The sequence below is a fragment of the Abramis brama genome, assembly GCF_963993115.1.
Source record: "Abramis brama genome assembly, chromosome: 4".
NCBI classification, from domain to species: Eukaryota; Metazoa; Chordata; class Actinopteri; order Cypriniformes; family Leuciscidae; genus Abramis; species Abramis brama.
Genome location: NC_139966.1, coordinates 10916369 through 10937740, shown reverse-complemented (window position 1 = coordinate 10937740; position 21372 = coordinate 10916369). Strand labels below are relative to the sequence as shown.

At 41.4% G+C, this 21372-nt stretch overlaps 1 protein-coding gene across 1 annotated transcript in view; it reads right to left on the bottom strand.

The window, feature by feature from the left end:
- Positions 1–21372, bottom strand: part of LOC311081649 (neoverrucotoxin subunit beta-like) — a 29268-nt gene that overhangs the window by 3071 nt on the left and 4825 nt on the right. Inside the window, exons 2-3 of the mRNA XM_084112248.1 lie at positions 6359–6451; positions 4095–5819 (exon numbers count right to left, since the gene is read on the bottom strand). Coding sequence (XP_083968374.1) covers positions 4095–5819; positions 6359–6449 — 1816 coding nt within the window. The 5' untranslated portion in view covers positions 6450–6451. The remainder of the gene's footprint in view (positions 1–4094; positions 5820–6358; positions 6452–21372) is intronic.

The following is a 21372-nucleotide window of genomic DNA, read 5'->3' as shown; positions in this document are numbered from 1 at the left end:
AAAGCTGTAATTCTCAGCATTCTAAATAAGTATACATCATCTTTATTAAGTAGCATAGGTCCTATACCCAAAACTATATTTTGTATCTTTATATATTTAGTTTCTTAAAATAAACTTCCCTGAATTAGGCTACTTCTGTTCACTTAAGTACTTCTGTTCGCTAGAAGTTCACTGCAACGTATCCAACATCCTAAAGATAAACTATTATAATTAGAAGATATTTCTAGTGTTATAAAATATTGCGTATTAATTTTCCAAGCAAAATGTATATTTTAGTCAGAATTATTGCGCTCCTATTTGGCGCGCAGCAACGCTCGTTCAGTATGAAGATTAGCAGCAAAATGGATACATTTGCATGACTTTCTAACATTTACAGATGGAGAATATAACTGTAAAATGTAAGTTTTGCACTGAGGGGGAAAAAAAACAGCATAAAAAATACGATGTTTGATGGTGGATCGATTTGATCCACGATCGACCTCTAGGGCTGCTTCAGAAACGCGTGCACACGCAATTATCTAGACTTGATAAACCTGGATCAAATTAGTGAGATTGCGTGAACTTCAATTACCTTTTATGGAACCACTTTAGCCCCAACTTATTTGTTAGGCTCATTCAAGTCCGGTTTTGGAGTTTAATCCCCGCTTTTCTAAGCGTCTTTTATGGAACAACCCTCAGGATTATCTATTTGTTTGTACTAAATAAAGCACTGCACATGGATTCGAACATTCAACCGAGTCAGTCATCGTTACATCCTCCAACACAGAAGATATTTAGAAATGTCTCTGCTGTTTACATAACCCAAACCCTGACACAACCACTATTGAGGGTTTGATATTATTGACATGTCACCATATTTGATTTGGCTTCTGTAGACATGAACTGATCACAGATTTGATTTGAGAAGGAGTAGGACTCAAATTTCACTTTGTTCATCATACAAAGTAATCATATCGCTTCATAAGACTTGGATTAAACCTCAACCTCCTTATTATTATTCAAAGAGACACTGATTGATCAATAAATGTCTCATGCTCAATCATTTGATTAGAATTTTAAAAATAGCAATGCACCAATAATGCGCCTGAACACACACCATGGTTTCCGACCAGCAGCCCATGGGCGCATAAATGGGCGCAAATGCATTTGCTATTCAAACAGGACGTGAAAGTGAAAACTGCGTTGGGCTGAAACTAGCAAAAAACACTTGCGTTGCGCCGGGTGTAAGATAGGGCCCGAAGATTGCTGAATAAAAGGCTAAATTTGGATCTGTTTCTTGCAAATGTGTGGATTCTAAAGATTTGGATTACAACGAGCGAATAAAAGGGATGTCTTTTGTGAATTTATGTTGTGTTTTGGTGTTATACGAGCGTATGGGACACTCAGAGGGTTCGGTTAAGCACTAGTAGAAAAGGTGGTGGGGGTTTCCGGTTAGAGAAACTGGAGCAAGAGAGAGAGTGTCCCAGCAGAAGGGTGTTATTCAGATTAGCATAGCGAGAATAGTCACTATACATAACAGAAGTTACAGTAAATCACGTTATTAAATGTTAAATATGAGGTAGAATCTGTAAACCATAAGTTCGCATTACTTTGGTAAAGAGTATTCAAGTTGCATTCAATATTTAGAATCTAAATATATAGCATAAATAATTTAGCTTACATATTTAAATTACTGCAGAACATATACAACTATACAGACTCAAACTAGCTTCAACATGACTTGACATGGACTTGGGCAGCATGCAATTTACACGAAAATATAATTATTATTCAAATGACAGTAACTGAATACACAGAATATTAAAGTTTAAACAGCACATAATGTAAAACCGATAACTTACTTCTTAATCAGTCACTCACGGAAACAACACACATGCAGCAGTCCATTTTGTGCAAGAAAACAAGTCAGTCTCTCCGCCTGTGTATATAGACTGCCCTCTGACACTGGTTCAGAAATGCACTGACTTGTCCATGCACGTTCAAGCACCAACAAAGTCACATACATAAAGATACCTCCAGGGGGCGTTGTTGGGCTTTCGTACAGGTGTATTTCATGGTTCTATCGTCAACTATTGTTCTATAGGAGAAAACGCCTTTTGTGTCTTCTCACGGCAAACAAACTAAATATAACAAAATGGTTAAACGATTAAAGAAATGTTATTCATTTTACGGTTTTAAAGTGTAGTCTTGTTTAACATCATGTAATAATCCTCTGAAATGAGTTTGCAGCAGAAGTCACAAACAGAGTGAAATGTTATTATTTCTTATTAAGTAAATGAGTAAACTGCAATTAATAAATGCAACTGAAAACGTAATTGATAAGACAATTGAATGCAATAGAGCCAAAACATTAATGCCATTATTTTAAAGGGCACCTATTATGCAAAATTCACTTTTACATGGTGTTTGAACATAATTGTGTGTTGGCAGTGTGTGAGCAAAACCACCGCAGAATGCTAAAATTCCACCCAGTGTTTTTTTTACAATCTCAATAAATCATAAGCACTGTCTCAGAATGAGCTGTTCTCAGATTCGGCGCAATGTGACGTAGAATTGAGCAGGCCCCTCCCACGACTGTTGAGTGACACTTCAGTTTGAGCATAGACCCGCCCTGAGTGAGCTGGACACAGAGTCCGCCATTGTTCGACGCTTGAGCAGCTGTAGACAAGAATGTCTTCTAAGCGATTGAGGTGTGTTGTTGATGGATGTAAGAATGAACATAGCAGTCTTCATTTACTCCCGTTGTTACTCAAGGATGGATCTGTACTGTTTGTGATCCAGCTTACGGTCTCCGGAGCGACAGGCCTAACGTTACTGATCACGGCAGAAATTAATGTGAGAGTGCGCTCTTTATGACAGCTCTTCGAGTCATTTTACGGATATAAGGTTTACCAGTTTATTTAGCACCCACTGAAAAGGTGTGTATATATTTGTTTACTGTTAGTTGTAAAGAGTGTTTTGTGTACTTCGCTGTGTATGTTGTTGATAATGAAAGGGGGAGAGAGAGAGTTTATGGATAAGACTTTAATGCGCACTTCTTATACTATGTTTATTCAGCTCTTACAGAGATTCTCTGGAGTAAAACAAACGCTCATCTTTTGTGTGATGTACAATAAACTTTACTGAACTCATCAGTATATTTTGGTCATCATTCGGACGGGTTTTGCTACAGCAGGCTTGTATTAGTGGATAAAAGCAGATGACAAATAAGTTATAACCATAATTAAACTAAACTATACCTGTTCTATGTCCATACAGCATATATTCTCTGGCTCTGTGGGCATTATTGTACGACTCCGAGTCGAAATGAACACCGCAACTGAGAGTTTCTGTTCTGATATTATCAGATGAGATTGTCCTGACTTAAGAGCTCGTGAGGCTCCGCCCCCCTGTGCCGGCAGCAGCATTTAAAGGGCACACACTAAAACAGCGCGTTTTTCTGAGCCCCAAAAAATTACAATTTAAACATGCTGTAAAAAATGATCTGTTGGGTATTTTGAGCTAAAACTTCACATACATACTCTGGGGACATCAGAGACTTATTTTACATCTTGTGAAAAGTGTCATATAGGTCATATAGAGTCATATAGTCAATAGGTGCCCTTTAATATCATAAATAGGAATACGTACAAATGTGTATATATGTTGTTCATACGTAAATATTTTGCATTATAGTGTATAAATGTATGTGTAGTAGTACTACACTATATGTAAAAATACACATGTATTCTCATGAGATCATGCTGGATTGAAGCTTGAATTTGTTGTCATACCTTAATTTATAGATTTTATTTTCCTGTGGTTAGTTCAATTACTTCCTCTACAACGAACTTCTGTATGCTTTGCATTTATTAAGAGTAATTAATAATGATTATTATTAAAGAATATAAATAATGAGATTTGCATTTGTTAAATATATTATTTATATTAATCATAATCATTTCGTATGACTGAGGTCTTTCTACAGTGGGCTTAAGAGTAATTTATATATATATGCACATATATATATATATATATATATATATATATATATATATAGATAGATATATTTTAAGATAAATATTAATGCAAAGAAATGTGCATATGACACTCACCTGGAGACTGTATGGGGCCGAGAGTGTCACTGGCTTCACTCACTCCCACTTTACCCACTATCCTGTAGCGGATCAAGTACTGCTTTCCAGACTCCAATCCAGTCATGTTAAAGACTTCATCAGCGGTGTTTTTGATAATCCACTGTTCCTCAGAGCCAGAATCTGCTTTCACCTGCTGGTACTCCACTCTGAACTGCACAGTTTCTCCAGTTGGGGACTTCTGCAGTTTCAGGGACACACTGTCCTCCAGGACCTTCATCACTTCTGGTGGAGGAGGCTTCAACACGGGCTGGAACTGTGTTTCTGTCAGATTCCCTGTTTCATACAGATAGATAGAGGAGCCTGGACTGGAGGGATCGGAGATGGCAGAAATAATGAATCGATATCTCTGTTCATCTTTATTAGCCTCTGAAAAACTTCTGAAAAGAGTTAAGTTCTTTCTCATCTTTGACATGACACCAGGATCGTTGTGCCACTTTCTGACAGATGCTAAAGTGCAAGAATGTGGTTTCATTCCCACATCTAGCTCTTTAAACTCGTCAGATTCCTGAAACTTCTTCAGGGTTGAAAGATACGGGTCTTCATACTTCAGAGATGTGAAGGTCAAGCACACCACAACATCAATATTAGGATCAAGGAGGATGGTGTTGAGACGGTTTGAGTCTTCAGTTTTGATTCCCTCCAGTATCTCGGTGTGAGAACTCAAGATGTTAAGTTCAGCCGTTGCATGATCTAACCACTGGTTAAGCGTGTCAGCATTAAAGGGGGAGCTGTGGTGGATCTTCAGGATGTCTTCCAATGAATTTTGCTCCATCTCTCCTCCTCGTATAGCGGGCAAGACCCTGGCCACCTCTTTTAGGAATACCATTTTGTAAATGTTAAGAGAGCCCTGAAATAAACGGAGCCTCTCTTTGATGTCTTTGAAAACATTTACCAGAGTTTTTCTGGAGAAGTCGTTGCATGTCCTCTCTACTTCTCCCAGCCCCTCTATTATATCTTCAGTGTTGGAAACCAGACGTGTGGTGATTTCTCTTTCCAACTGAGCAGCTTTTGTATCCAGTAGAGAAAGAGGATAGAGCCAGACTTTTATTGGAACTGCATTCTGTGGATTCTCCTTCAGTATAGTGGGGAGCTTCTTGTACACCTCTAGGGCGTCCATGTAAGTGGTGGGGTTCAGATCAAGGCGGACGTCACCATAAAATGTGCAGGTGATGCTCTCAGCCATTTTCTTATCATCTTCTGTCATTTGTAAAGCTCCTTGTCCCTCAATAGAAAATCCTTTGATGTTCTGGACCATGATATTCAGTTTTCCCTCAATCTTCTGCTTTTCTTCGTCTTCTGAAAATGTCCGATCAAACACCAAGACGACCTGAGCTCCGTACAGTACAGCCGTGACCACATGAGTTGCAGTTTTCTGGTCAAAGACCTGAGGGTAAGTGATCTGTCCCAGATGGCTCATAGTGAGCTGGTCGAATCTGGTGGTTTCCCTGTAATTCATTGTAACTCTGGACTGTTGGTTTGAGGATTTGGTGTCACGCAGGAACTTGGCAGATCCTCCCACCTCCACCAGCCCTCCCAAGAAGCTGGCCTTCAGGGAAGCACTCACATCCAGGAGACTGGACTTACTGGAGAGAGAGTCGGAGCTACTGAACTTCAAATCTGTCATGGGCTTTGGACGGGTGTCCAAATCTGCATCCAGTGACTTCTTATCCCACAGAGTGGCACCTGAAATGAGACATGGCTTTATCAGTTAAGTCAAGTCAAGTCACCTTTATTTATATAGCACTTTTTACAATACAGATTGTTTCGAAACAGCTTTACAAAGAGAACAGAAAAATAATGCAACAAATTTTGTTTCTAGAAGAAAATAGCACCATCGTCCAGCTTAAGTAAGTTCAGTGATGGTTAATTTTTGTTTTAAAAAAAGGTACTCATTTAATTAATTTATATATATATATATACATACAGTATATATATACAGTATATATATATATATATATATGTATAGCCGCTCTGGAAAACAAAATGTGACGTCATCGTCCATCTCAGTTCAGTTCTCACATAGGCTAATGGTGTCAATGCAGGCAGATCAATAATATCGTTGAATATTAACGTGTGAGGACGCAATGTCAACATGCCGATTTTGTATTAGACTACTAATTTAATAGTTGTGTCCTTTCTCTTAAATCTCTAAATTACCACATTGTTGATACACATTTGGGTGAAAAAGAGAGTAAAGCATTTTAGTAGGTACTGTTCACCACCTGGAATGAAGGTATCCTTGCAGCAGTCATAAAGCATACCAGGATACAGAGGTCTTCCTAGAGCTGCCACTTCAATGGTCTGTGATCCCATGGCTGCAGGAAATAACAATGAACAATGGGGATATTTATACATTGGAAGATTAATAACTACTTTATCATTCTAAAATTATTTTTACTTGTTACTAATTTCATTAGTTTACTAATTGTTTTAACGTTCCTTAAAATGCAATCTAATTCCGTCTTTCAAAATTTAAAAACATATTAAGGCATAAATCCTTCCTTTTTGAACACTTTTTCTGTGTTTATAGGTACACACTAAATCGACTTAAACTTACACTTTAAGTAGTGTTACTTTTTTTTACACTTGATCACACCTAACGTGTTTTTTGCAGTGATAGGTGGCATTTTTTAATTGTTTTCCTATTGCAGTGAGCGTTCTGCGTGCTGTTTATGCGACCCAGGTGCCTTGCGTTTTACCGCTGGCTGCGCCTCGTGTTTTTGCAGTTGAAGAAAAAGCAACTCCGAGCGGAAAAAGTGACCGACGTCATCGTGTTTTTTTCCACTGTCCAATTGAATAAATGGAGAGGTGGGCCTTCCGTTGTAGTGATGAAAGCTAACGTTGCTTTGAACGCTCGCTCTGTGTGAAGGGGCCCACACTGCTTTGTGCTGTGCCCCTTGGGGTTTGGACCATTAAGAGCAAAAGTGTGTTTTTTCCCCCTAACAAGCTCCATTTACAGCAGGTGTGTTGATACTACAATAGGTGTGTCAATAGATTAACATCAAGGGAGATATTTTCAACACTAATATAGTGTTCATACAAATCCTGATTAAGGTAAATAAATGTAATATGCATTCGGTTGCATTTTGACTAAAAATACAATGTGTCCAATTAGTTAAACAAGCCATTTAAATTTAGTTGTTTCCAGCATTGACCTTAGGACTTACAGTGGCGAGAAGCTATGTGTTTTGTCACTACTATTGTGTTTCATTGTGAATATTATGTCTCTTTGAATTTAGTTTGTTTTTCAAAGTTGTTTTTGCGTGTTTTGAATGTTCTTTTGTAATCTAATCTGGGGTTAAACTTTATAGGAAGGCTCTGGGCTGACAACAGTTAATGAGTATCAGCCAGTGAATGGTTGCCATCATTGTGCGACAAACTGATTCCTTCTGGCAGCATGTGATAAGTGTTTAATCGACAGACCATTACGTGGAATGTGTATGTGCGTGTGTTTGCTTGTGTCTCATATTGTTTTCCTTTCCATTCAGAATTGGGGTCCCAGTACTAGCCAGAGTCCTCTGTGTGTGTGGTGGCGGTTCGGCTATCGGTCTGCAGTGTTCACAGCGGGTGGTTTGGTGTTGTGTGGTGAGAGCACGAGTAGTTGCAGTGTTTATTGGATAGGCAAGACAAATCCCCCAATTCTGAAATGGTGAAACTGTGTGTGTGAAACATGTTCTATGGTTGATGTATTAATTTTAATGTTTGTATATTAAAAGATACTAGTTTTGTATTTTATTGTATGTGGTTAGGAATAAAATTGTGAAACGCTTTATCATTGTCTGATATCTGTTTCAGCCACTGCGTATCTGTGTGCTTTGCACTTGATGTACCTGTGGGTCCCTGGCCAATTTCCGGGGTGGCGTAGTCGGTTTAGTGCCATAATTGCCATTGTATTAAGCTTTTGGTATCATACTGCCTGTAGACTGAATACTCTTTGTTTATGTTTGTGGAATATATATATATGATTACTGTAGTATTTTATATATATAATACTACTATAATTTATATAGTAATCTACTACATCCTGGTTGATGACCCAGATCTATGGCCAGACCAATGAACGGGCATTGAAAGGGAATGTTGAAGGAGATGTAGACTCCCAAGGGAAACCTCCCAAGGGAAACCATTTCCAGAATATTTGCAATGGGTCCCCAGAGTGCTCTAAGCCGTAGAGATGATACAAGATGTCTGAAGTATCATGGCTCAGGATCTATGATAAGCAACAGAGTCCACAGAACTTGCTGTTAACCCTCAGACGGTCTTCGTTTCGGAGTCACATCCTGGGCCTTCCCGGTCAGAAGTGACCGGACACCTAAAAATGAAACTTCCTCCATCCCAGTAAAACCAATGCAATTTATTTTTGTTCTATGATATTTTTTCTTTTTAATTTTGTATTTTGAGAGAATTTTATTGAATTAATTAATATTTATGCAATATTTATGGTCTATAAATAGCCATTTTTGCCATTGAAAAAAATAAATAAAATTATATATATATATATATGTTTTTTTTTTTTTTTATGCAGTATTTTAGTTCAATATAGAGTCTAGGCCTTCAAAAAAATGTTTGAAGCAGATTAGCACCATCTGGTGAGATTATGGAGAGAAAGCGTAGAACCATGGTGTAACCACTAGATGGCATGTACAGCACTAGAGGCATGTGAATTCCCCAGCTGTTTATGAACACATTTATTTATTTATTTATTTTTACAAAATTTGTAACAAAAAATGCAATTCATTCAATTATAACACTTTATGTAAAATATTATTATTATTATTTTTATTTTTTTTTGTCAATTTCCCATTCATTTTCTATGGGGGTCATTTTAGACCGAAGACCACAAGTGTGAATATTTTTTTCACGACGACTTATCATGCTCGGATCATGACCTATTTTTTTGTGTATTTTTTTTCACCCATTCCGATGAAGCTGTGATTTTTTAAAATTCAAAACAGATTTTTTGTAATCAAAATTTATTGGTGTGTATGTGTATAAAAGTGTGTTTGTATGTGTGTGGGTGTGTCTTTTTTGCACTCTTGATGTTGTAGAGAGTCACCCCTTTACAGCTGTGTACTTTTTTTTAGGATTGTGGCCGATTTGTAGATTGTACACACAAAAATTCGAAGAATTTTATTTTTTTTGTCAATTTCCCATTCATTTCCTATGGGTCGGTCATTTTTGACCGAAGACCAAAATCGTTACTATTTTTTTTATGCCCACTTAGCATGCTCGGATCATGACCTCAATTTTTTTTTTTGTATTCACATACCTAATGCCATACAAGTCACCAAGTTTCATAACATTCCGATGAAGCTGTGATTTTTTAAAATTCAAAACAGAAAATTCTTTGGTCAGAAATGACAGAGGACTGTCTGAGGGTTAAATGGAGAAACCTACAGCACTCAGTAATTACAGGACGCGGTATCAATAATCAATTACAAACAGAAGTTGAGAAAAGCAGAGATCTTCTGGAAGGAATTCTAGATGTGAGGCTACATTTAGCATCTGGAAACCTGCCTTTCATGGCAAAACTAAAAACCTTGATGATGTGCATAATGGCAATTTCCTCAGCACAGTTGAACTTTTGTCACATTATGATCCACTCCTTAAACACCACTTGGATAAAATTAGGAATAAGAAGACAGGAACGAGGCTGACACATCATCCAAGCTCTGATACTCAAAATTATTAATTGATATGTGTGGGAAGAGAGTTTTAAAGACAATCCTGAAGGAAAGGGAAGACACAATATATTTCTCAATTATCTGTGATGCAACTCCAGACATTTCCCACACAGAGCAGAATGTGATCAATGTGTAAATCACAAGCTATTGGTCTTAAAAAATACCTGGTAAAGTCATAAAATAATCTAGGTAAATGTCTTGCACTTACAGGTTGAATGTCAATGAAAGCTTTGACTGACTGTTTTTCTGCTAATTTTGTTAGGCGGCGGTGGAAGTAAAACGGGTAACAGCTTAAGTGCAAGATTTCCCTTTGCATCTGTGGGAAAATAATTAGACATTTATCAACACTAAAAACAGTAGCTGAGCTGTCATTTAATAATAGCTAGTATAGTAATATAGTAATAATATAGGGCCAGATTTATAAACAGGTCAAATTAGCGTAAGACCATGATATCCCAATAAAGCGCAGACTGAAGTGTAAATGTAGCAGATTGGGTATTTCCCTCCGTTACTCCCCCTGGTGGAGAATTGGAATAATTTCCCCATAGACTCAGCTATGTCAGATACCGGCTGGTTAATCATTATCATGATTGCACTTATAATAAAAGCAAGACGCTCAAGTAAATAGAGTTTGCGTTTAGCCGTTTCTGGTCACTCTTTCTTTCCCCTTCTTTTGCTTTTTCCTGATGGAGTCCTGTAGTTTGGGTCGCTTATTTGTCCAATCTCAGTTGCTACAGTGCAGTGAGGGCATATTGCAGCATGCAGTCATTTTATATACGTTGTTCTGACGCAGTTGGGGGGGCGTGCCTAACGGCGTGCTTCCAGTTCGGAGCAGTGTAAGCGCATCTGTAATCAGCAGGATACAAGGACCCAAACTACGCTGCTGTTTTTGTCTCCCTTATAAATTTGCTGTGTTTTTGTCTATTTATTTTTATGGAATCTGTAATTTAAGTGGGTTCTCTCTGGGACATCTCAAGGGGGGTATTTGGCCCATCTCCATTTGGGGTCTAGTGTTAAACAAACTTGAGTGTGGATTTGTTTTGTAGCAGGATGCAGTTGTCTGGCTCATGCCTCCCTAAGTGACACTTAATTTCCATGTTATTCAGATGCAATTTTAAGGGCGCATGCTTGGCCATAATGAAGCATGTGCACAATGCGCATACACTTTGCTTCTCTCATCTACACAGACGCAGCAGTTCCCTTTCATGGTCACTACGAGTTATGTCAGTGACGACGAATGAGGTTTCGCTTAGAAAGCCTGTCATCTTCGTGTATATTAAATGAGCCAATGGCAATGAAATGCCATGGGTCTGTGGAATTTGCATAGCGTAACTCCGCGCCACCTCGTGGGTATATAAGGAAGTACGCCGGCAACATGCAGATATGTTTTCGCTTCGGAGCCAAGTTATTCACTTCACTCCACAAGCCAATCTGAGTTTCATCTCTACTCTCTTCGAGACAAGCTTCTCTCCAGATGTTGGTGTGACAGCGAGTGCACATTCCCTGCTTATCCCTGCACATTCCCTGCTCCGCGAGAGTTGGTACTTCGGCTGGTGGCCAGGGTGACCTGAGGGTGATGGTGTGGAACAAAGCGCCGACTCTTCCACACTCCACACCCCCCTTGATGATGACACAATGTTGATTGCTACATCACAAGGTGAGCAGGAGTCATCGGGAGATGACGATTCGACTGTGCTACCGCCTTCGGGTGTGCCAGCATTGCCTGAGTCTGATCCCGAGCTGACGGCCATGCTTTCCCGGGCAGCCGCGGCCATTGGGCTCGAGTGGTCCCCGCCACCCGACCCTGTGCGCTCACGGCTGGACGATCGATTGGACGACCCCAATGCCTTTCTTCCCGGACATACATGAGGGGGTCACAAGGTCCTAGAAGGCAACCCTGTCTTCCCGTGATCGTTCAGCGACCTCCTCCGCCTTGCCTCCTCTCGATCAGGCGGCCGGTAAAGGGTACACTGGGGTTCCCTAGGTTGAATGCTCTGTTGCGATGCAACTGTGTCCGGAGAGTGCTTCTTCCCGTGGCGACCCAAACCACCCCTCCAAGGCCTGTAGGTTCTCCTCCACCCTTGTGGTGAAGGCCTACAGAGCTGCGGGGCAGGCGGCCTCCTCACTGCATGCCATGGCCACTCTGCAGGTTTACCAGGCCCAGATGCTCAGGGACATGCACGAGGGGAGGACTGTCCCAGAGCTCTTTGATGAGCTGCGTGCTGCCACGGATCTTGCTCTCCGAGCGACGAAGGTGACCGCACGCTCCCTGGGTCAGGTGATGTCCACATGTGTGGTCCAGGAGCGACACCTGTGGCTAAACCTGGCTGATATGCGGGAGGCCGAGCGAACCCGTTTCCTCGACACCCCTATATCCCAGGCTGGCCTCTTCGGAAGCAGACTGAGGCTCTCAAACATGTCCTGCCCCGACGGCCCGCTGCTGCCTCCACCTAGCTGTAGGCACAGGCGCCTCAGTCTGCTCGCGGCCACTTTATATAATACCGCTTCAGCTTTGGCTTCGCGATCGAGTCCCAAGGTGCCTTCACCCCGTGGATGAACCTCAGCTTTCTACGGGTTGGAGTGCCCTTAAAACGAGTTTCCAGGCATGTTGTTGTATCAACAAATGCCTCCACCACGGGCTGGAGCGCCATGTGCAATGGGCATGCTGCCGCGGGCTCCTGGACAGGACCCCAGCGCCTTTGGCATGTCAATTGCCTCGAGTTTCTGGCTGTATGTCTCGCCCTGCACTGCTTCCGTGCGTTGCTCAGGGGTCAGCACGTACTAGTCCGATCAGACAATACCGCGACAGTAGTGTACATCAACCGACAAGGTGGTCTGCGCTCCCGCCGTATGTCGCATCTCGCCCGCCACCTCCTCATATGGAGTCAGAAGCATCTGAGGTCGCTTCGAGCCATTTATATCCCAGGAGACCTGAACCGTGCGGCCGACGAGCTGTCTCGGCTTCGGCCTCTCCCTGGAGAATGGAGACTCCATTCCCAGACGGTTCAGATGATTTGGGATCAGATCGGGGACGCACAGGTCTGTTTGCCTCCGCACAGGTCTGTTTGCCTCCCACGACTCGTTCTATTGCATCCTGTTTTATTCCCTGACCGAGGGCACGCTCAGCACGGATGCACTGCCGCACAGCTGGCCGCGGGGCCTCCGCAAGTATGCGTTTCCCCCAGTGAGCCTTCTTGCGCAGACCTTGCGCAAGATCAGGAAGGACAAGGAGCAGGTCATTTTGGTTTCCCCGTATTGGCACAACCGGACCTGGTTCCCAGAACTAGTATCCCTCTGAGGAAGGACCTGCTTTCTCAGGGACGGGGCACCCTATGGCATCTTTGGAACCTCCACGTGTGGCTCTTGGACAGGATGAGGCAGGTTTAAGTACCCTACCACCAGTGGTGGTGGCTACCATCACTTCCGCTAGAGCATGTCCACGAGACATGCCTATGTGTTGAAGTGGAACCTCTTTGTCAACTGGTGTTCTTCCAAACAAGACCCCACGAAATGCCCGATCAGTGTCATGCTTTCCTTCCTGCAGGAAGGGTTGGAGCGAAGGCTGTCTCCCTCCACCCTGAAAGTGTATGTTGCCGCCATTGCCGCACATCACAATGCAGTTGAAGGTAAGTCTCTGGGAAAGCACAACCTGATCATCAGGTTCCTGAGAGGAGCGAGGAGACTGAATCCTCCTCGCCCTCCTCTCGTACCTTCTAGGGACCTCTCAGTAGTTCTAACTGCTCTGCAGAGTGCTCCCTTTGAGCCTCTGCAATCAGTGGAGCTTAAGTTCCTGTCAATTAAGACAACGCTCCTGGTTGCATTGGCCTCCATCAAGAGGGTAGGGGACCTGCAGGCATTTTCGGTTGACGAAGCGTGCCTGGAATTCGGGCCGGCCTGCTCTCACGTGATCCTGAGACTCCGGCCTGGATATGTGCCCAAGGTTCCCACCACATCCTTTCGAGACCAGGTGGTGAACCTGCAAGCGCTGCCCTTGGAGGAGGCAGACCCAGCCTTGGCACTGCTCTGTCTAGTACGTGCCCTCCGTGCTTTCGTAGACAGAACGCAGTGTTTCAGGACCTCAGACCAGCTCTTTGTCTGTTATGGTGGGAAGCTGAAGGGAAAGGCTCTCTCCAAGCAAAGGTTGTCTCACTGGATAGTGGACGCCATTGCTTTGGCATACCAGCAGCAAGGACGACCATGCCCCCTTGGTGTGACGGCCCACTCCACCCGGAGTGTGGCCTCCTCTTGGGCTCTAGTGCATGGCGCCTCGCTAACAGACATCTGCAGAGCTGCAGGCTGGGCGACACCTAACACATTCGCAAGATTCTACAATCTCCGAGTGGAGCCAGTTTCTTCTCATGTACTCGCTTCAACCAGCCAGTACTAGATTCTGCTCAGGTGTCTTCGCTTGCTTGCCATTCCTCTCCACGGACGGGATACGTGTGATATTTTCCTCATGTGAGCCTAATAAGCCCTGAGTCTCCTCCAGTACTTTTGACGTCAATGCCAGAGTTATGCCACCGGCAGCTTTAGGCGCCTGGCTAGGTGCCTCCATGTGCATGGTTCCCCCTCTGGGCGACCCCCACATGTGCATTTGCACTGTAAGCCTCTCTGAGCATGCCTTTCCCTTGGCAAGCCACCCCTGGGGTTGAAACATTCCACCTGCGGCTGGACACCCCCGTGATACTCCATATGCAGTCCCTCTGGGTCATATGTGTATTCCAAGTCCCCTCCTTCGGGCTGGGCATATATGCTTCCCAGTGTACCTTGGTATTCCTGTGTTAAGTAGGAGTCCTTCGTCTGTGCCAGTCTCACGACAGGGAGCTCAGACTTACGCAGGGCACTGGAAGACAGCCGAGGTGGCGTGATTAAACTCGTAGTGACCACGAAAGGGAACGTCTCTTTCGTCTTCGTTTACGTTTACGTTACGTCTCCCTACCACTTCCGCTGTACCACTGGAACGCCTGAGTTCAGTCTCGGCTCATCAGCAAAGACATATCTGCATGTTGCCGGCATACTTCCTTATATACCAACGAGGTGGGGCAGAGTTACGCTATGCAAATTCCGCAGACCCATGGCATTTCATTGCCATTGGCTCGTTTTATATACTCGAAGATGACAGGCTTTCTAAGCGAAACCCCATTCGTCGTCACTGACGTAACGTCTCCGTTCCCTACTCAGGGCACGAGGGTTACATACATAATAGAGACGTTCTCATTTTTGCAAATCATACATAATTACAAGGAAACATATTCCACACGAGGGAAATCATTGTGGTGTCCATGAAGATGTGAAAAAATAGGCATAAATCTAGCTTACACATTTATCCAAATTATATACGTCTGTTTAACGAAGCTAATTTGGGTGGGTTTCTCCATCCCCATAAAATGTCACTTCTCTGTCTTTTACGGCCCTTATGAGAACGTCAGTCTAATCGGCTGTGAACTGGCTGTGATCTCTGATTGGCTTATTTCACGTTACGCCCAAACCACACCTATGAATAATGCAGCTACTTCAGACCAACCCATTTTAGATTTGCGTCGGGCGCAAGAGTCATTTATCTCGCGTTATAATAGCAACAGCGCCCGAGATCCGCCCACAAAGTTACTTGCGTTTTGTGTTTGATACTTGCGTTTCAGATCGTTAAAATAGGGCCTAAAGTTCTTCCTCTGGTGTTCCAGAAGACGAAGGAAGAACCAGAAGGAAGACGAGTGGAGTAAAAGAATGGGCTCAAAAGATTCTGTCACGAAGTCGTCTCGGAGATCTCGATTTATATAGAATTCCTAATGATTTTCCTGTTTTTTTGTTTGTTTGTTTTGTTACTCTGTTCCCTAAATTTTAAAATAATAATAATAATCATTAAAGACCTAAAGAAAAAGTGTAGTCTCTGAATAAACAATTGTTTTTATGGGGAGGGCTCAGTTAGGCTGACCTGCACGTTTACACACGACGGGTATCAGAATCGGCACAAAGCAACATCATCTTTCCGAACACTCAATGTCAGTGCGGCACAAACACTGTGTGATGCGTGGGCTGAATATAACATTAGGAAGGAGGAGGATCCAAAATCAGGAATGTTTGAGTGAAGGGCATGTAAAAGCAGTTCAGGAAAATAGGGACACCCAAGCAATAGCAACACCCTAGCAACCACCCAAAATACCTTAGCAACTGCCCAGAACACCATAGCAACTGCCTTGTAATACCATAGCAACCACCCAGAACACCCTAGCAACCGCATAGTATAGCAACCACCCAGAATACCCTAGCAACCACCCAGAACATCGTAGCAACCCACTAGAAACACCCTAGCAACCGAGGTTGCTCTATCTATCTATCTATCTATCTATCTATCTATCTATCTGTTTGAGTACCCCAACTCTAATGCTAACTGTGCTCGCCACTTGTCACACACGTCCCAGGGAAAAGTGTCAGGAAATAAAAGCCGATAGACCTTAATTGCCCACAGAACACGAACACGCGTAGAGGGAGAATGACACGACCACACTTAAACATGCTTTTTATAAAGCCTCTAAAACGCGCCTCAGTGATTGCGCCGCACAGGTTTGCTCAATGTCAAGACGCAGCGCCAGTTTGCGTTTCTTCCCATTTGAGAGGTACACAACCATTAAGATGTGAAAACTAATTCTAATGAACCAAGAGCCAGAGAAAATATTAAAAACACTCAACCTGTCACATATAGTTAAGAGACAGACAGACAGGTAAACAGACAGACAGCACTGTCAGGTTTCTCTGAGCTCAGACCAGCGTTTGCAGCATTATGACGTTCATTCTGAGTCTGTGAGCAGGACATGATCAGAGATGGGCAGAACATTAATGAAATGTATTTAAGCTTTCCAAATCTTTGGACTGTGGATGGTATTAGATCATGCCAAAATGTTAGATCGGATGAATCTCCAAGTCAGAAATATCAGATATAGATTCGACCCTGGACGCAGAATCCCTGCCAGAAGATATAAGTATTCTATCAGCCTGAGAGTTTGACTGGGAAAGTCAGGGAAGAGCAGAAGCAGGAGAAATGATGATAATAAAAGAGCAGAGTTTATTGAATAATCTTAGTTGTGTACGTTTCAATGCTTTGACTTCATCTAGATGTTACACTTCGCCTGACCATTACAATTCCAACAAGTGTTATTATCAAGAGAAAAACAATGGAAAATGATTGGTTCACAACATCGTCCCGTGACGCTAAAAACCTTGAAATGGAGACATTCTCTCATCTCTAACTCATTAAGACAAACATCCCTTCAAACCACACAATCATGAGATTAAACAACAATAGCAAGGAAACAGCAAGACCAAGGAAATAAGTTAAAAAAGAAAGAACTATAAAAACAAAATAAAAAAAATTATAATAAAACAATTAAATGACAAAAATTAGTAAATTATGTAAATCCAATAATATTAATAAATGATAAATCAAATGACAACTACATACGTAACTAATGATTATAAATTATCATGAAATCAAGTATAAAAGGAAAGAAAATAAAACATCACCAAAGTCTGGTTGCTTAAAGTAAAACACAGGTTGTTATTGAAAGCCTTAGATCCTTCAATCCTCCTCTTAATCATGTATGAAAACACTGGATTACATAGACTGATTAAATGCAAGCAATGATCATGATCAAAACATACTCTGAAAAGCTTGTGTAATCAGGTCGTACTCTTCTCTTCTACATGCTCTTTAACAGAACAGCTCTTTGAACCGCATACCAGTGTCAGTTGAGAGTGTGTGTCTGACGTCAGATGAAAGCCTTACGACAGTCGAGTGTCTCACAAAACAAACCAATGTACAAGAGTCTGATGAGAAACACTCCTGAAACTGTAACTAATAAAGGTGCTTTCAAATGATTCACAGTGGCCCCAATATTGATCTGAACCATGCGTCCCCCCAGTTTAACTGAATTGTGCACTGCTCTTCCAGTGTTGTCTGGGATATATGAACATGTAACAGTTGCATGTTCCTCCCTGGGAGGCTAACAGAATATCAAGAGCCATTCGATTTAGTAAAACAAGCTTCCTCATTACATGCACTTCTTCTGCAATGTCAGCAACAGAAATAAGTGAGTTTTGGTGTGTCCTCAAACACCAAAGGTGGCCTCATGTAGTGCCTGTACTTCATTCTGTACATTGATCATATTTTCACTTTCAGAGATTCAATTATCGATCTGTGTCATGATTAAAAGATGTTTCACATAATCCTCTCCTCTGAAATTACTCACATTGCCAGTAATAGAAGCCAAATAACATCCTTAAAATCCCTTACAGAGGAATAGATAAGCTTTGTTATCACAAACAAAGTGTGTGTCATTAGTACGAGTGTTTCGATTTCTCATTGTTAGAAGAGTTTTGTCACATCTGGAAAATTCACACATCTGGCTTAGACTTGCTCACTACATTCTTCCCTTCAAGGCATCAGGAAGAATTCACTTATTCCCTCCAGATTTCACATTAAGACAAACGGATATCTATAATCAGTACTGTTGTATGCAGTCAAATGCCATGAACTATAATGTTAATGAGAATAATTTCAGTAGTGACATACACTGCTCATGAACAGCAGTTTGTTGTGCCAGGAATAATCAGCCACATTATAGACACATCTGTAAGCATTTGATTTTGTCAGTGGTTCAAAATTGAGCATTTAGCACAAGTTTCACCCTGTAATTTCCAAAAGTCATTGTGAAAATCTATTTCTTTACCACCTCATACTCTCTTTTTTAAATTTTTCCATTTTAGACTTTTGCCATTTGTTGTCTCATCATTAAGGCAGTCTATGCTCTAGTAATGTTACTCTAAACGAGTTATCTGACAGGTTTATCATTTTGATACTAGAATTAGTTGATTTCTTCGGTGATGCATCATACTACGGTAGTTAAGCAGTGAGTAATGATGTTGTACAGGAAACATAGTTTAGATTGTTGAATGGCAGGGCTGTCCATCACCAAATTACAAAAACATCTCATTAAAATGTCTACAAAACTATAAACTGATCTGAGATCAGATAAAAACCATAAACACTGGTTTACTGGGATCAGCCCCCAACAGCGAACTATTGAAATGTCGAAACATTTGGAAACAGTTGTGACGTAAAAACGTGATGAAAGCGGCCATCACTGGTGAAGACAAACATTTGATTGAACAAGATCCAAACTGGAGTATAAAGTCAGTATCTCGGTGCTCTTTGATGCGGGATAGTTCAACTTGCAAAAATCATATAAGGTCAAGGCACTCGAGAATTTAGAAAACATAAAAGCCTTTTTACATGGCTATAACATTTTTATTAACATTCATATATCCGCAAGCAAGTGTGTGTGAGGATCACATACCAAGGACATGGAGAGGAGTGAGAGGAGTTAGTTTTAACCACAGAGGAATGTGAATGCAATCTAGCATAGTTTCCACTGATGCATATGTTGACTGAAGTATTCTCAACCCCCTGGGGTCGGCTATCGCGCCGGCGCGATAGGCTTGTTTTTTTCCGTATGAGTGCAAAAAATAAATTTAAAAAAAATATTAATTTTTATCTTATATGCTTGTGTTATACATCAATCGATCCTGTTTAGTGTGTATTTTTTTTGTGTATGCTCATAATAAAAACAAAGTGTTGTGCTTTTCGCCAAATAAAGAAAAATAAACATGATGCGAGTTCTGCCTACTCTCCGTCAGTGAAGTCAATTCTGAAACGCGTCCGAAAATGAACTGTAACTCAGCGAATACTCAGTCAAACAGGCATACAGATACACAGGCATGAAGCTTGAATTCTCTTCTTTTAAATGAAGTAATTTTTATAAAAAACAAATATTCACAGTTTATATAATATGTATGTAAAGAGAGAGATGTCAGTCGTTCTCATCTCAGCTAATTAAGTTTTAATGTGACTCCGCCTACGGAGAGCGCTCTATTCAAACGCAAATGTGAGGCGATCCATACAAACCTGTGAAACGCCTACATCAGCTGGATAAGGCCGGTGAAACACTGGATGCGTGGCATAAGCGTCTCAGCTGCGTGGCGTGTCCGTTTTTATTTCGGCTCCCATGTTAACAGTTTAGAGTTTGTACACTGCCTGTGTGAGACGCGCGTCTCAGGCGCGGCACGAGCCCCGTGGAAAACGCGTGCATTCTAGAAATAGAACCGACGCCTATTTTTCACGCGACACGCAAGCGTCTTGGAAGCGTTTCCATGCAAAATTGAATAGGAAAATCTGTTTATTTGTCATTTTAACACGAATACATATTAATAAATGTCCTTTTGATGTTTAAAAGTGTCTAGGTTTTGACATAAATGCAAATATAAATGTAATTTACAAAATATGATCGATTTTCAAATACTGTTGTATTGAATGAACAGCTTTTAGCAAACTCTATTGCTATACTGAGATGAGGAATATATACTGTATGTGTTTTGTCAAAAATAAAGTCATCAACTATAACCATGCATAAACATTATTCTCTCAAAAATGAAAACATGTACATACATGTGGCTCACATATTATGGAAGTCCTGTTTGTGCTATATAGAGTGAATTTACACCTTTGCCATTAATATGTTTATAAGCAACTGAAAAAAGCACAAATGTCAGGGCATGTCAGAACATCTCAAGGACCCCAAAAACACCCCAGACCCCAGAGGGTTAAGGAATGAGGATTGTGTAGCATGAGATACACATTCAATTTTAAACATGCACACATGTATCTCTACCTTTTAAAGATAATGTAAGTTACTTTGGTCAGCATATAAATGCCCAACCTTTGTGTATTGATGAATGAAGACCATCTCTCCAGTAAATAGTTTTTCTCTGCTATGTCTTGATATATAATAATAAATAAGAGATCTCATGGCAATATAACTAGTGTGCGCTTCCGTGATTTGGGGATTAAAGTTTAATTCCAAGTCTAAACTAGTGCCAGTGCTGCCAACTCTCAGACATTCAGTGCGAGACTCACGCTATTGACACTTTTCTCACACTTACTCACGTTACACAACCATATTCTCACTTCTCCTTCTAAGCTTTTTCCGTTTTTTTTTTTTTTTTTTTTGCTCTGTGGCCTGATTTCAAAGCCCTTGGAGATCTTCCTGATCCTCATTATTGATATCCACTGTTACAGCAGTGTCAGCTTGACAGATGTCATTGTTCTCATTGGCATCTTCAGTCAGGGTGGCATTGCTGTAACCAGCGGCAGATTTCATGCTAAGGTGGCATTTGTCAACTGGGGAATCCTCTTTATTTTCCCCTGACACAACAAAAGTGAGGAGCCACTCAACTCTGTATTATTACTTCTAAAAATCTTGAGTCTCACCTTATTTTTCAAAACTTTTGCAGGTTCGGACAAACACTTCCTGTTTAATCAGTGTTTCAGACAGCTCTGTACGTTAACAATGGAACGGTTCATAGAGTTTTATTTTGAACTTGGACTTAAATATAAAGAAATACGGACACATCAATTGTAACAGTCACCAGCTGGAGTGCCCTTGAGAGCCACCAGAGGGCACTCCACAACAGACTATTATCACTCCCTCACAAACTACATT